This window comes from Zosterops lateralis (genome assembly GCF_965231275.1).
Source record: "Zosterops lateralis genome assembly, chromosome: 6".
NCBI classification, from domain to species: Eukaryota; Metazoa; Chordata; class Aves; order Passeriformes; family Zosteropidae; genus Zosterops; species Zosterops lateralis.
In genome coordinates, this window is record NC_139761.1 from 3,684,309 (window position 1) to 3,701,031 (window position 16,723).

Genomic DNA, 16,723 nt, shown 5'->3' on the forward strand with positions numbered 1-16,723 from the left:
GAAGCTGTGCCTTTTCTTGACGTAGGTGTCAGGTGAGCTTTATGTGCAATACCTTAATTCTCCTGTGAGAAAACTGCTCAGGTGGAGTCGGCTCCTTGCTGGTCTTCTCTGGAATGTGGGTTTTTGGGAAGACTGAGGACTGCAGGGACTCCTTCATTCCCAGTGTGGCTCATCTGCTGAAGTTAGCCAGGTATTACTGAACTCAAGAAAGTTTGATGGGCTGAAATCCCTGCCTGCTCCCACAGCTCTTTTGTGTCACATCACAGCAGCTCTGCTGGTTTTTTTTTTTGTCTTGGGGCATGACAAGCCCATCTTGTTTTTTCAGTAACACACAGCGCTGCTTAAAAAACCCAAACCTAAACCAACCTAAGCTGTACTTCTGCAGTTTTCCCATATATTGTACCAACACTGATGTTGAATGAAGTACCCTGAGGTTCTTCTGACAGCCCCCCTTCCTGGAGCTTGAGCCCAGCAGTGCTTTAGTCAAGTAATACTCATGAACAAGTCACAGAGAGTTGGTTGCTCTTGCTGTATGAATGTGGAATAGGCATGGAGAGTGGCTGAACTTCTTGTTTAATTTCATACCTTGCCTGTGGCAGATCTGGCTTTATTTTCCTAAGTCGCTGGGCATCATCTCTGGAAAAGCTCTGGGGGAGGAAGAGCTTGGGAGTGAAGCTGTTTTCAAGAGGATCCTCTTTGCAGCTGCCTGATACGGAGCGTGCTCCAAACTGCGTGCAGATTAGGGAGAGCAAAAATAGTGTTATCTCTTTGAGGAATTTATTGAATCCAGAAACCGCTCTGAGACTTCTTGCTGGGTTTCTAGTTGACTGTTGGATGTGAGTCTTCTTGCCAGCTTGAGAAAATCCCAGGCAAATATCCCAATTAAAGGAGCTGTTGCCTTGGCTAAATCATACGTGGTATCTCTTAAACTGCTTAGTATTTCAAAAAAGGCACCTTGGTACCTGTATTTCCCCCCTTTAATGTTAATTTTTCAAAGAGGCACAAATCCCTGCAGATTATGTGCATTTTGGGACCCAAGCATTTACAGAAGCCATGCTTCTCCTGTGCTGGGGCTAAGCTATGAGTGACTCATTAGCCAGATGGAGCTATAATTTATTTCTATCTTCTCAAGTAAGTTAATCCCCTGGACCTAAACTGAATGAATATCCCGTGAAATGTGGTATCTGTGCAGGGTGAAACTTGAGATTTAAATTCAAAAAAGGCAGAGGGTGGGTTAGAAAATCCAGGGCAGTGTGAACTGGCAGGGGAAGTCAGGTGCAGGCAGCAATAGCCCACTGGAGTTCAGAAATAGTTATTTTTCTGTGGCACGGGGCTCTGTTCAGGGAACAAAAGTGCAATTCTTTTGTTAAAGGCGGGATGGGAACAGTAAGTGGGTCTGTGCACGGCCTGGGACAGATGCAGCTTGTTCCCCTTTTTCAGAATGACTAAAGGGATGTTGTGAGGTCTGGAATTCACGGGTGAGACGGGAGCACGTCTGCAAGGGGGGAGCCTGGCACGGGTGCTGGGCTCTGAGGAACGTGACCAAGAGCAGGTTGGATATCAAATACGAATCAAATGTGAGTATTTAACCAAATACCTTGAAATTTAGATGTAGCTAAATACCTCTGTAGGGAGGGGGAGTGCTGTGTGATTGCTGCTGTGGGAGTGCCTTGCCTGGGATGGATTGTGGGTTTGGGTGGGTGAGGAGCTGGTGCAGCCACCGTAGAGAGTTCTCTGAAAGAGCTGTAAGTGATAAAAGTCCCATTGCAGCAGTCCTGGCGGGGAAATGCTTTTTTTTTTTTTTTTTTTGTTTTTTTTTTTTTTTTTTTTTTTTTTGGTGAGAGTATCTCCTAACCAGGATGGTAAAACTAAATGGGGCAGTTAAGCTGGTAGGTGAAGGTGTGTCAATGTAGCGTTTGCTTTTTTCTGCTTTAATACAGTGAGTTTCTTCATCCTGTTTCTTTCTGCGTGGCATAGAATTTTTTTCCTCCTATGAATTGGTTCTGTTTTTTTCCTAGATGGCTTGTTAGTGTGAAATAATATGGAATATGGAAATATATAATATGGAAAAATAAATGGAAATGATGGAACTGCTTTAGTAATTGTAGATTGTCAGAGAACAACTGGGAAACTGTGTGTGAGCCAAAACACTGCCAATTTACCCCATGGCAAGGGTGCCACTTTATAAAGATGTTTTGACAGGGGGTGGCGTGATGGATGTTGTTTTGTCATTCTGCATGGAGCCAGCAGCAGTGGGATCCTCCTAGAGTGAGTTTTAAAGTTTTAAATACCCTTGCTGGGCTGAGATGAGAAATAAGTGTATGGCCATCAGAGCAGAGCTTTTGCTTGCTGTTCCTGTGTGCTTAATCTAGTTACACCCTGAGACTTCTATTTAGATTTAGAGGGTTTTTTTGAACTGTGCTTCCATTGGATAAACTGGATTTGTGTCTGGAGTTCAGAGATCAGCTTTACCTTCCTCTGATCAGTGTTTGGGGTGGGAGGATCTGTGTGGATTGTGTTTGGCTTTTCCCTGATGAGCAGGAGGGGGACAGGAGCAGGAATGGAGCCTGGGCAGGCTCTGGAGCTCATCACTGCAGTGTCAAGCTCCAGATCTGGGAGATGATCCCGTTTCTGCTGAAGTGCAGGGAGGAGGGAGCAGGGCGGGGGACAGAGGCTCGGCAGAGCTTGTCCAGCTCTGAGATCAGACCTCAGCCAGTCCAGCACACGTTCCCCACCCCGACCAGCTGCTGTAATTATGTATTTATGGCTCCTCTGGAAGCAGCTGTAGCTTTAAAGCGTGTCTCTTCTCTCTCAACAATCACTTTGTGGAGCACCTTGATGGTCATCGTGCCCTCCTGACCCTCGAACCTCTTTAGTTATCCTGAGCCTGTGTTTTGCCCTGAGCTTCTGGTGTCAGATGCTGGGAAATGTGCAGGGACTGACAGGGTGGGACTGTCCATCCCGTGAGTTCACGGCTGGCTCTGTGCTGGTGTCATCAGCTCTGTGCCCGGGTGTTGTAACTGTTGCAGTGATGTATTGTAAGGATCAACTTAATTACACTTGTGAAAAAGCTGCTTAATTACATATTTACTTTGGGGATTAGCTTTTCCCTGTAAGCATTCAATATTGACTTTGGCTGAGACAAATTTTCAAGATCTGCTTCCTTCAAGAGATGACTAATATTAGATCACTTAGTGCAGGGAGCTGGGTTTATCAAGTAGCTGTAATTAATCATTTTGAAAGCTCCAGCTTAGTTTTGAGCATCTGTGCTTTTTCTCCCCCAAAAGACAAGCTTTTCTTCCCATCCCTCTCAGCCCTTCCAAAACTTTCTATGCTGGATGTAATTTTAGACCCTGTAATTGTCAGGGAGCTGTGTGCCTGCAGAAAATAAATACAAACTGGGAGGAGACTTAATGTTAAGACAACTGATGAATAATTAGTGTATTGAAGTCTTAGTCTTTTATTTGGATAACTTAATAGCCAAATTAGAGTTCCCAAGCCTCCCTTTCTGTGCTGCTCAATGCACTGTACAAATATATTATCACAGTAACCCCTCTCTGTCCAGAAATTATTCTATATAACAACTATTCCCTCTTGAGCCAGACTCCACACCGAGTTCTCTGCAGCTTGGCAGGATGGCACAGGCCAGTTTGTGACAGCAGCTTCCAAAACAGTCAGGAATTGAGGTAAAACAAATTTAAATTAATAAATCTTCTGCCCAAAGGCAAGGAGAGCCTGTCCTCTGCCTGCACCACGCAGCTTCTGCGTGGATTTTATTCCCTTTGCTCTTGGTAGGCACATCTGGTTTCATTTTTCAAACAACAGTGGAAATACTCTGAGAAACCTGGGTTAAATCCCTTGCCTTTCATTCCCAAGAGGATGGGTGTCCCAAGGGACACTCGAGTTGAAGAGTCATTTTTTCTTGTGTAGAGGAAAATGCACTTGTGGCATGTGCTTCCCATGATGGGTTTTAAACTGAGTTGGTGGATTGGGAATTGCATTTGCATAATTAGTTTGAATTACGGCTGGATTTTTTTTTCAATATTGGGTGGTGGCTGGTTTTTTTTTTTTTGATTTATTTTCCTTCTTGGAACAAACAGTCTGGAGAGGATTTGGATTCTTCCTGCAAAAATCCAGGTCTGTTCATAGCAATCAGTTGTGAAATGGGAAAATCTGGCTTGTTTTAACCCCAAAGTTAGTTTTTTTAACATAGTTTTGACTTTTTCTTTAACTCTGTGGTTCCTGCTTTTCTAAAAAGAAAATAAATATAATGTTTGGGACAAAAATATTGTTTTCAGCAAATTATCCTGGGATCATCTGGTCTGTATAAATGCCCTGGAAGTTTTATCTTTTGAGCGTCGCATGTTCAAAATAAGTAACAGATCTCCCTGTTTCCCCATAAATGTATGGAATTTTCATGAGTGTAAAGCTGGGTTTTAGACTTCAAAAAGCAGTTTTGAAAATACCTGATTCTTTATGGCTGACTAAAATTCAGGGCTCTCACCTGTCTTCTCTTCATTCTGCTTCTGAAACTGTCATAAATCTGGGAACAAAAAGGAAGGTGAAATTTAACTCCCACTTGTCAGGATAAGAATCTTAATCCATTATGTTTGATTCATGAAAAAAGAAAAAAAAAAAAAAAAGGTGTTCTGCATATACTGATCCTTATTTTATAGCCTCTGGAAGTGCTGTCTCATGTATTTCTGAAACCAAAAACTTTACGAAAGTGATGTGGGAAGGAAGAGTGAGGAAGATGAAGAAGAGCAAGGGAAGGGAATTATTCTCTCCCCAGATCAGCAGTCTGGCAAACCGCACTTCTTCCTATCCAGGCAAACAACTTTGAAGCGAGTGGTAAATGATTCCAGAAGCTGTTCCATGGCTGATGCAGTTTGGTGATTTTATTAAAGCCACTTTGAGGCTACTCTATAACAATGAGAAATCTTCTTTTATTACTATAATTGGTGGAGGAAATAACGCTGAGAGGAAAAAACTGTTCAAAACCTAATTTTTCTCCTTTTTTTTCCCTTTCTCCTACAGGTTTTTTTTTTTTTTAAAAGAAATCATAGCTAAGGAAAAAGCACAATGGAGTTTTACGAGTCTACCTACTTCATCATCCTCATCCCTTCTGTGGTTATCACAGTCATCTTCCTCTTCTTCTGGCTTTTCATGAAAGAGACTTTATACGACGAAGTCCTCGCCAAGCAGAAGCGGGACCTGAAGTTCCCGCCCACCAAGGCCGACAAGAAGAAAACCGAGAAGAAGAAGAACAAGAAGAAAGAGGCTCAGAACGGGAACATCCACGAGTCTGACTCAGAAAGTGCCCCTCGGGACTTTAAGCTGTCTGATGCCCTGGGCACGGATGAGGAGCATGTCCCCGCTGTCCCCTCGGCCGTCCCCGAGGCCCCCGCCGGCCTCCGGGAGAGGAAGAAGAAGGAGAAGAAGCAGCACAAGGCCAACCAAGATGATCACGTAACTAAGGACTCGGAAGGATCCAAGTCTTCAGGCAAGAAAGTAGATCCAGTCCCTGTTACAAAACAGCCCACTCCACCATCTGAACCAGCAGCAGCTAAGAAGAAGCCTGGGCAGAAGAAGCAGAAAAATGGAATGGGTATCTGATGTTGCATATGCTTCTTGCACAGAACGCCAAAAACCGTGTTCTGCTTTTTGCAAGGCCACAGAGTGTCTCTCACAACTGTTCTGCCTGATCTCTATGGGGCAAAGCTCCCTTCTAACCTCCTTTTTTACGAGCTATTGCTTTTTTTCCCCCCTGTTTTTCATCCAGCAGCAGTGCTCTGGTTTTCCTCCTCCCTTCCTTGCTTTCTTCTCCTGAAGATAAAGTGAAACAGAGTAGCTTGTTCCTCTGCTTTGCTCTGTGGTTTGGCTGCTTTGCTCTCAAATCAAAATTTTGATTACCTGAGAGAAGTCAGTAGATGTTTTTGCTGTGTGCATTCTGAACCAGGCTGTGAAAAAGTGGAATCCTAAGAGGGATTGCTCTGATAAGGGAGGGCATCTCATGAAACCTCATAGCAGTCTGCAAAATAAATCACTATTTGAGTGCAGGCTTAGTGCACAGAGAGGTGTTTGGTGGCTGATTCATGGATTGGTGGTTGATTCATTGCTTCCCACCTGCTACACCTCTTTAACTGAATGGAACTGATGCTAAAACTGGTCTGGCTGTTGTGACTGAAATACCCAATCTAGAACAGACCAAAAACTCGTCAGAATCACTTCTGACCGTCTTCACTGTGTCCTCAGCAGATGATGTCTCTCTGTGGTTGTCTTGACTAGGAATAGAAGTGAAAAAAGAATAAAAATACCCAGTTCTAGAAATAAATGATACCCAAGATATTTGCAGGTCCCCTTATGAGATGCAGGCACAGCAGGTCTGCATAAGGGAGTGAGGAAAAAGAATGACATTGCTGCTTGATGTGGTAGATTTTTTTCTTTTTTGGAGAAAAAAAAAAAAAAAAAAAAAAAAAAAAGGAGAAAAAAGACCCACCCACTACCAACAGAGAAAGTATCCAATCTTGTTTGTGGGTGTTCTCCAAAAATCTCTGTGGCACAGTTAAAATGTGGTCTGCAAGCACAATTCTGAGGGCAGCCACAACGAGCTCTTATCCTTGATTACAGGAGCTGACACCAGAGCCCTGTGCTGTGTGTCACCTCTGACAAGAATCTTAATATAGCACAGGCTGTCCAAAATGATAAAAAAAAATTTCTCACTAGAAACTGCTTTTAAAAAGAACAGTTCCCTAATGGGGAAACACTTATTTTCTGCTTCTCACAGTCCCAGTAGCTATTGGGGGTGTGTATTTAAAGTGCCCGAGTGGGTTCATGGAGGGGTAAAGTGCACTTCTAAATAAAAAACTAATATGGGTAATATGTGCTGTCTGCTCTGTCACAGTGAAATCTAGATTGGAGTTGTTAAACTGTTCCTTGCATTGCCGTGTGTTCTGCTTGCACATGAGATTCCTGTCTTAAAAAATCACTGGGTGCTGTGGCTCTTGACTCTGCTGAACCTTCCTGTTGCTTTGGGATCTCACCCGATCACCTGGGAATTGTGTGTGTGTGAGTCTGTGTGTGTATGTAAATGTGGATAAATTTGTGTTCTGATTTAAAAGATGTGAGTTTGTTTTTCTGGGAGTGGAGAATTTGGTTATTACAGATCTGCTGGTCGAAAAGTAATGCTGAGAATATACAGAAGAGATATATGGTCTTAATTGTCTGTTGCAGATGATCAAGACAGTAAGACTGATTCTGTTGTATCTCCTGCCAAAAAGCAAGAACCAGTGCTGCTCCACCAGGAGATAAAACAAGAAAATGTGTCGGGGAAGAAGAAGGTCTCTGCAAAGAAGCAGAAAGTTGATAATGGTAAGAATTCAGTCTGTGACATTGCTCTGATAAACCTGGCTGTTAAACCTTTTTGCCATCCATGCTTCAGTTTCTCTTCCTTTGGAAAAGGAACTCGTAGAATAGTAACTCTTTTGATTTAAAAAAGCAGGGATTCCATGTAGGAAAGATTACTGAGCCTGAGATCCTGTTGAATTTTATGAACATCTGGTACCATTGGAGCATGAGATAATGAATGTTGTGAACCTTTCTGAGCTCTCTTGGATGCAAACATCCACACTTGAATGAGGAGCAATGTGCAGACTTAAAGTATGAGCTGAGCAGGCTCTGAGCAAGGCATGTCTGGAACTGCTGCAGTCATCTGCCCTGAACAAGATTGCAGTTTTTTCAGCCAGTTGCTTTGACCACATTCCTCTCTTATTGTCCTTTTGTTGGCTGGCTCTTGCTCCAACATAAACTGTTCATCTTTGCTGTCAAGGCCTTCAGTGTTCGTCATCCCTTGTTCTCTGCCAAGATGCTGCTTCTTGTGTCCTCTTGGCTCACTGTGCCTCTCTGTGTGTGTGTTTTTCTCTCGGTTTTTTTTTTTTTTTTTTAATTTTTTACAATGAGTGCTGTTGTGTCTGGCTTTTGGACACAGTGTGACCATGAAGTTCTGTGAGGCCACCTTGTTAGCTTCTCAAGACTCTTCTCTGCTGGGGCAGCTATGAAGTTGGAAGCTGATGGGCTGCTCCTAGAGGAGACACTGTTGCCCACTGTTTCCTTTATAATTTGGTCAGGTTATCAGGGTGCAGATCTGTTGTGGGTCCTGTTCAGTCCAGGCTGGAGTTCCAAGCACTGTAGGGTTCCTGTGTAACTGAAAAACTCCTGAATGATTCCTGGAAAAAGCCTACTGATGAGGAACTTAGCTTGTGATAACCTTTTATGGATGTCCTTTTGCTTTTTCTGATGGAAATGGGTGCATTGCACTTTTTTGTGGGCCACATACTTATCTGTACATGGCAATAAATATCAGTATTGGCTCAGCCAGCAGCAAAGCTGAGCTGTCAGTGCTTTAGGGCAGTAGCTCATGCATTATTTGAATGCAAACTGTTTTTTTTTTCAAGCCACCTCTCCCAAAATGACAGAGTAAAAACGAGCTATGGTGGCCACCAGGATTGGCCAAGACATCACTGTGGGGAATTAATTATCATTGATACAAAAAAAGGTTTTGTAAGGAGAGGAAAGGAAAATAAGAGGAGAGCAACTGGAGTAGCTGCTGGTTGTTTCTGCTGGAGGAGAGCTGTCCTCTCTTCTGAGCTTGCAGTGTACCTGCAGGTGTTTGCTGGCTGATTAAGTGGAGAGACACCAGGTGACACAAAAAGGTCCATCTGGCCTATTCTCCTTTGACAGCAGCCAGAATTTAAGAGTGTTCTATAACTGGCTCTCAGGCAGCATACTTGTTCTGCACTGATGCCCAAAACCCTGCAACCCTCCCAATTCCTCCTCTCTCTGTGCTGCTGCCTGGCATCTGTTATCCATCAGCCCTGCAGTCTGGGCTGGCTGGGGCAGTGATTCTCCTCTTGGCCCATGCACAGCCTCTGGCATCCTGCAGGCAGTGTGGAGCAGGAGCTGGGCAAGCTGCAGCTCTGGCTGTGCCCCTTGCCCCAGGTCTGTCACTCCTGCTCTCCCCTTGCCTGCTTTTGTCTCTGCTGAAGAGCTCTTTGGGCAGAGGCTGCTCCTCACCATGGTGATCCAGTGGTGTGGGAGTGGAGACCTGGGGTTGGGCAGTACCTCTGGGTACCTCTCTGCATGTTAATGATGCCCAAAGCCTTGCTCTGACAGATGAGAGATCTTCATTAGGTGCAGTGGAGTCTGCATGCAAAATGAGCTCAATTGCTGCCCTTGCTGCATGTTCTGCCTAAGTGGTTGTGTTCACAGGTGATGTAATCCATGGAAATGCTGGCAGTGAAGTGCCAGCTTTTAACAGAATAGGGACAAAAGGCTTTACTCATTTTTTTTTAGGGATGCCGAATGATTTCCTGCACAGCCACAAGTAAAACCATTGCATTGATGCCACATGCAACTTTCTTACTAAAGTGAAGTGAAAGTCAAATGTGAAGGTTCTTCTCTCGTTAAAATGCTGAAAGACAGCTTTGGAAGTAGAAATTTAATTGAACTATTAAATTACTATGCGTCAGAGACCTTTATTTAATGGACTTACCTGAAGACCTTTAATGAGTTAAACTGTGAAGGATAATAGGAATGGAGAGTATAACTGGCTATTGAGGTTAGAGATGTTTTACTTCAACTCTTAATATGTGAGGCACCTTTTCTAAAAATGTTGGTGTCAGTTATTACAAAGCTTTAACCCATCCTGTGGACTTATGATTACAGTTTTGGTGGATGAACCTCTTATTCAAGCAACTACTTATATTCCTTTGATGGATAATTCTGGCTCAGGCCCTTTGGAAAAGCGTGAGCTGGTCGAAGTTGTAAAACACAATGTGAATGAGGGCATCCAGAAGAGCAGTGGCAAGAAACTGAAGAATGAAACAGATAAAGGTAAGAATCTGATCCTTCAGTTTGTTTCTGGCACAACCTGCTTGCAAATTTCAACAGGGAAGAGGGGAGGGGGATCCTCTCTGTAATGTGAGGAAAGGATTTGAGGAAAACATTTGTGGCTGCAGGATGCTCTTCTTGTGTGTGCTCGTTTCTGCCTTGTCTTTGGCACTGTGGGAAGGGCTCTGTGCCATCTGAATCCTTTCAGCTCTGACTGGGCTTTTGTGTCCCCAGTGAGCAAAGGGGTGATCACAGACCACACAGATGCAGCGAGGGAGTTCAGACATGGCTCACAGGGACGGACTCCAAACCCAGGGCCTTCAGCACAAGCTCTTGGAGTCTGCTGGAGGCTGGGAGAGTGGCCTGCATGCTCTAGAGCTGTTCATGGGGCTATCTGAGGCTGACCCAGTGCAATACAGAGAGTCTGGCAATTTCCAGGGAGACTCAGAATTTTCCTTTCAGTGCAGCTGAAGTTGGTTGGGGCAGAGGAACTTCCTTCATACTATCCCACAAATGCCTGGAGTGATTAATGAACATTGTGTTCTACTCAGAAGCTTTAAATAGGCTTCTGACCATCTCAAAGCCTGACAAACTTACTGAGCCATGAGGTGAGACCTCAAATTTGTGAGCAGCCAGAGGGGAGCTGGGCAGCTGAGTAGTGACACCCAGCTCAGGTTTGGGCAGATTCTTCAGCATTGCCTGGTCACTCACTTCACCCTTTGGAACTTCTCTTTTTAGCCTTATCTTCTAAAATGCCCCCTCAAAAGCTTCCTGGCAGCTCTTTAATTGGATTTCCCACATTCCTGAGGCTCCTCATGTGTTTCTGGCTCAGTGGCTGCACGTTTCTGTCCTGCAGCATCAAGGCCCCTCACGTGCAGCCGTCCCTTCTCATTTCCTCTGCACGCCGTGACCTTCTCCATGAACTCCTAATTCTCCTGTGTCAGCTGGGATTTGCCCTCCCAATATAGAAATCTTGCCCTGCTCTAATTGTAAGCTCCTTGGATGCCAGGGCAAGGTCTCTGTGCCTTCAGGGAGCACAGGGCTGGGGGCAGGTCCTGGCCCAGCCGTGATCAGTTCCAGGCTCACCGGGCTGTGCTCTCAGGATCTTGGCATATTCCTGGCAACAGCATCACTGATGATGTCAATGCAGCACTGATGTGAGCTGAAGTGAAGGCTAAGTTGGATTTAGGACTAGGAAGAGAGTGTGCTAGAATTCCTCAGCACTCCCTCTCCATGCTCTGTCATTCAGTGATTTTATGCTTGGTAATTTCTTTTAGGGTGTAGTGTCACTGCTGATTCTTTGTTCTTTGCTTATTTCTCTGACAGATCTTTGGGTTTGATGTGTAACTTGATTTCTGGGGCATGTTTAGCACCTGTGGTGAGAAACCCAGACCTGTCTCCATGATCTGTGGGACAATTTCTGACCAAGCATCAGTTCTAAGCTTGTGCTTTTTTAATTCTTCCCATCCATTCACACACTTTTGGGCACTGGTGAATATTTGGCAGGGATATGGGGTGCCTTGGTCTTGTCCTCCCATTTCCTGGAGTCAGAGGGCCACCTAATGACCTGTCTGTGAGCAGCCTGTTTGTCAGCAGTGTTTTTTTGTTAGAGAATAGTTCAATTGAATTGTCTTTCCCTGCGTGTGTCTTTTTAAACACTTGATCAGCCATTAAGAGGGATCTTACTGATTTATCTTCCTACTGCTGAACTCTTCTTGTTCCCTCAATCTAAATTTGGAAGTTAATATTTTTGTCTTCTATATATTGTAATCAAAAATGTGCCAGTTTTTAAATTAATTAACTTGTCATGTGCATATTGCTTGTGCAGCCAGGCTGTCCTCCAAATTGAGAGCTCAGTTTAAATTACTGTCATGATACATTGGAAAGGGCTCTTCAATTTTTCACATTTATGCTATTTTTCTCCTCCAAAAATCTGTGTTATGCTTTGTCTTCTTGCTAGCAACACTATAAACGTTACCAACTGTGCAAACAAAGTGGTGGGATTTTCTCTTTTTTCCCAAAACTATCAGCTGGCAGATTGTTATCGGGTTTAAATTGGAGAGATGTTGTTTTTGCTGAATGTTCATGACCTCTTGCTTCTTGGCATTTCACACTGGAATTAAACATAATGCATAATGATACCCCATCACATGCTGTTTCAAGGCAAAATAAATAATTCTGTATGGAGTCCAAAGTAAATAAATCCTCCCTTCTGTGTTGCAGAGAATGCTGAAGTAAAATTCAAGGATTTTGTAACATCCATGAAGAACATGATCTTCTCTGAAGACGAGGCCCGTTGTGTAGTGGAGGTGTTAAAGGAAAAGTCTGGTGCAATTCATGATTTCTTGCAAAAGGTGAATGACTGTGGAGTGTGGGGGGAAGACAAAACTTATTAAACAAGCAGAAATTGGAAGAGGTGCTGTCAGATGAGCTCTGTCAGCGTTCTGTTGTGATCTGGGCACTCTGTCTTTGGAAGACTCTCTCCTCTCCTCCCCAGCTGCTCTGTGCTTGCCTTGCATGCAGGAATGAGCTGTCAGATGCCTTTGTGCTGCCATCTGCCATGCCAGGGGTGGCTCTGGCCACTTGGAGAGAGCAGGCATGGCCATGGAGAACAAGGAATAAAGCAGGAATGCTGCTGCTGACTCCTGTGTGTTGGCACAGGGAAGGATGACTGGTGACTTTTGGGAGTGATCTCTCCCAAATGTGTAAATAGGATAAAGCTATGGGAGGAATTCAGAACAAGCTGCTGTGGCTGTGCACTTCATCAGCTCATTCTGTGTTTTGCAAGCCTGTACTATGTAGTTTGACTTCTTTGGATGTTTTTCATAGGATTGTAGGGCAATTCAGGTTTGGAGTCCAGCCTCATAGCTTCAAGCAGGACCAGCTCTGAGGTCAGCCCACACTGCTCAGGGCTTTATCCAGTCTGGATATCTTGAAACCTTCAAGAAATGGGACTGCAAAACCCCTCTGGGCAACTTGTGCCAGTGCTTGGCAGTTCTTTTTAATTCTTGTAGTCAAAACAGAAGAGAATGATGTTCACCAGTATCTTATCAATGCAGAATCACACAATTTTAGTGGTTGGAAGGGAGCTTTGGAGGCCATCCAGCCCAAGCCCCTGGCCAAGGCAGGGTCACCTGGAGCAGGTGACACAGGAATGTGTGCAGGTGGATTTGGAATGTCTCCAGAGAGGGGAAACTCCACCCCTTCCCTGGGCAGCTGTTCCAGGTCTCTGCCATCCTCCAGGGAAAGCAGCTCTTGTGTTTTAGTTTGTGGCCACTGCTCCTCATCCTGTTGCTGGGCACACACCTACTCCTCCCTGCCATGACTCACTGTGGGTGTCACTTGATGCTTGTCACATCCCGTGTGTCACACTTGGGCTCTTGCAATCCTGTCTTCCTCTGCAGACACGGTACCAGAGCAGAAATGCAGAACTGGCCTCTCTCAGTCCAGTTAATGCAATATATCAGCATAACAACACAGTTTTTGGGCTGGGAGGGGCTTCAGGAGGCTGTGCAGTCCAGCTGCCTGCTCAGAACAGGTCCAACACTGAATTCTGAGCAAGTTGCTCAGGGATTTGTCCAGTTGGATCTTGAAAACCTCCAAGGACAAAACCCAGTAGTGCTGCCCTTGGAATGGTGTTGCCTGTTCAAGCAGACACCCTGCTTGCTGTGGTTTTTTTCTTTTTTTTTTTAAAGGAAGGTTTGGTGTTAAAGCTGAACCTTTAGGATGAAAATGAGTTCCTGGGTTTGTATACCACAACAAAAAAAGTAGGTTTCTGTAGGTGGAAGTGTGAATTGTGTTCTCTCTGTAGCTCATGCAAGTCACTGACTCTGTGTTTGTACTGCAGGCATGCACATTACCACTGAAGGAGAATTTCCAAATGAATTCAGGGTCCATTTATGGGACTGACACTTCTTTCCTTCTTCAGTTATCAGACTTCAGTGAATGAAGTCCAAGTAGTCCAAGTAGTCCAACCTCCTCCTCAAAGCAGCACTAACTCTAGATCAGCCCAGGCTGCTCAGGGCTTTTTATCCAGTCTGGGCTTGAAACCTTTAAGGGCTGAGACTGCACAACCACTCTGGGCAACCATCACACTTCACTGCGTCCAATCTGAGTGCAAACATAGAATTTGTGCTCTTTATTACATTTATTTCATTTGTAGGACTAGTGTGCAAGTAGCAGGACCATGGGGGTTGTTCCTCTAGGTCTATTCCCTGGAGTATCTCTGAAACTTTGTGTCAGTGTGCCAGCAGTAATTACATCAGCTGGAGGCTCTCCTGGGGCGTGGAAAGAGACACCAGATCAGTGTTTTCTTTTCCCCTTGTGGTGAGATATTTCAAACAATTACATTTGTTGAATTATACCTGCTCTGAGCATGCACCAGCTGATCTTGGAACTCCTTCCAACCGCAGCTATTGACTGATTCAGCATCCCTGCATCTTTTCCCATTATTTCTCTTAATGGCTGTTCTTTACTTTCCCCACTGCCACCACAGCAGCTCTTTTCCAATGGGAAGCACCTTAAGAGCCCATTTACTCTCTTAATTGGTTTCCATGCTTTGAAAATCCATTTCTTTGCCTGGTGAAATGGGATCCATTAGTGGCAGAGCTGGGTACCGGTGGTGCCAGGTGCACCTTGCAGATGGAAAATTTAGGGGCAGGAGGGGGGTGTTTCCTCCTTTCAGGTTTGCTCTGGTGCCTTTTAGTGTGCTGTGCCACTACTTGTGGTTATTTTTATGTCATCCTGCTGCAGGCCAGCAAGGCTGAGACAGCTGCAGCTCTGCACCAGCTCCAGGACAAGGAGAAGATGCTCGCGGCGATGAAGGAGGAGGCAGCTGTTGCAAAGGAGCAGTGCAAGCAGCTCTCCCAGGTAAATATTGAGGTGTTCTTGGGTGTAGAGAGGAGCAGGGGGTTGTAGGACTAGCAGCCAGCAAATGCTGGTTTACTGGGTTTAGTATAAGCCAAAAAGTGGAATATTTTTACTGAGAAAGCTTACCGAGACACTGCATTTGGTTTTACAATGTATTTATGCAGTTACTTTCTACTGGTTTTTCCAGGGAGTTAATTTACTGAGACTTATAAGCTGAGCCTGTTTTTCTTTTCAAATGGTTACTTTTAAAGTGCTTCCTTCACTGCTATGAGACTGTTCTGTGGATGCAAATAAAAAATCTCTTTCCTGCACTGGAGTTTTAATTTGGTCCATATTGTAGCATTCACATGCCTGTGTGCCTCTAGGCACAACAATCATTCTTCAAGAAGGAAGATACAGAAAGTGCTGCTTGCTTAGCCCCTGGAGGTCCAGCTCTGATTGCTTTGGACTTGGATGCTGATGCATCACTGTCAAAACTAGTTGTTGCAAATTTACCTTTTTATGAACGTTTCAGAGGAAAATATTTACAGTAGACCAAATAATGAGGCAGATACAGACTGAATTTTGGAGTCTTGGGAAGAAAGATTTGTGTGTTTTGGCTGGTCTGGAAGCTCATGAACATTAGACTTGGGAAGGTCATGTTGTGGGACATAATTTGGGCACAGAAAGCTGAGTGGCCAAAGGTTGGGAGCAGAATGGCCAGAGGATGCAGGAGTTTGGGAGCCTTGGGAGATGAGAAGGGAGTGGTTATTGTGGGAGGTCCTCGCAGGGCACAGGTGTTTTTACAAGTGGGATCAAGAGGTTTGAGATAGTCAGTGTGTAACTATAAAGAAAGGGGCTTGTGATGTGTTTGGAGGGAAAAAAGAAACTGGCTCAGCAATACAGAATCAAATTGGAGAGAGGGATCTGCTGCTGAAGGAGCAGAGGGAATGGATGAAGGAATCTGAGTGTGGGAAGTGCGGATGCAGTTGGGGGAAAAAACATTTGCAAAGTGGTGCTTTTAAAGGAGAGGCAGGAGCTGTAGAGAGGTAGGAATCATTGGGGGGGATGTTTCCCATCTGGATTGGGGAAGGGAAAAGCTGGGAGAAAATGGATAAAAGCAAAGTTGCTGCATTGCTGAAGTATCAGGATAAACAAGGCTCAGCTTGACTGATAAAAGCTCTTATCTTCCAGTTAATGTGTTTCTCTGAAAACACTGTCAAAAGCTAAAGGTGCTTTAAGGTGCAGAACAATTCTTGCAGGGATCTTGATAAAGATAAAACCTGGAGAGGATAAATGAGAGCAGGAGCTGAGTACCTCGAGACTCAGAGGTATTTGGCAAAACACAAACTGAGGAGAAGTTAATCTTCCCAGGATCTCTGGTTCTGCCCTGACAGAGTAGCTGAGTTACTGAGAACTACCAGTGAATGGTGGGATTGGTGTAGGATAGAGGAGGCTGCACTGTGTCCTGGTGCCTTTCTTTTAATTGCATCTTAGTTAAAAAGATTTATTTCAAGCTGTCTGTATTGTATTTGCAGAAGTGCCTTAAAACTTGTTTGATCTACAAGACGGAATAACTTTTATTTAAACTAAAAGGTGAAAAAGACTGTAATTACTCCAAAGAGGTGGAGGGTATTCAGGCTAATAATTTAGAGCACTTAAATTGTGTCAGGGCTCCCTGGCAGTGTTAGGAGCTGTGTGCCTGGAAACACCTGAAGCTCGGGTGGTACAAATTCCTATTTGTGTGATGGGAGCTGCTGAAAGCTGCACTTAATGTTTTTGCTTACTACAGCAAGTGCATTTATATTGCGGAGGAGCAGCTCTGTGGATTTCTAAGGTGTCTGGGTTGAATTACTGGCTAATAAAAGATTAAAAAGCACTGTGTATTTTCATCTGAAAGCTCTAATATGGCATCATGCTGGTGGGATTCAGGGCTTCTCTGGCCTTTGTAGTGCACTAATAGCCCATCTCCTGTGGCAAAGCTGTT

The 16,723-nt window shown here is 44.4% G+C and overlaps 1 protein-coding gene across 7 annotated transcripts in view; it reads left to right on the plus strand.

The window, feature by feature from the left end:
* The first annotated feature begins 4,850 nt into the window (after positions 1–4,850).
* Positions 4,851–16,723, plus strand: part of KTN1 (kinectin 1) — a 53,756-nt gene continuing 41,883 nt past the window's right edge. For all 7 annotated transcript variants that reach the window (XM_083864507.1, XM_083864509.1, XM_083864510.1 and 4 more), the window contains exons 1-5: positions 4,851–5,608; positions 7,234–7,371; positions 9,724–9,891; positions 12,112–12,242; positions 14,641–14,757. In XM_083864507.1, coding sequence (XP_083720633.1) covers positions 5,083–5,608; positions 7,234–7,371; positions 9,724–9,891; positions 12,112–12,242; positions 14,641–14,757 — 1,080 coding nt within the window. In that variant the 5' untranslated portion in view covers positions 4,851–5,082. The remainder of the gene's footprint in view (positions 5,609–7,233; positions 7,372–9,723; positions 9,892–12,111; positions 12,243–14,640; positions 14,758–16,723) is intronic.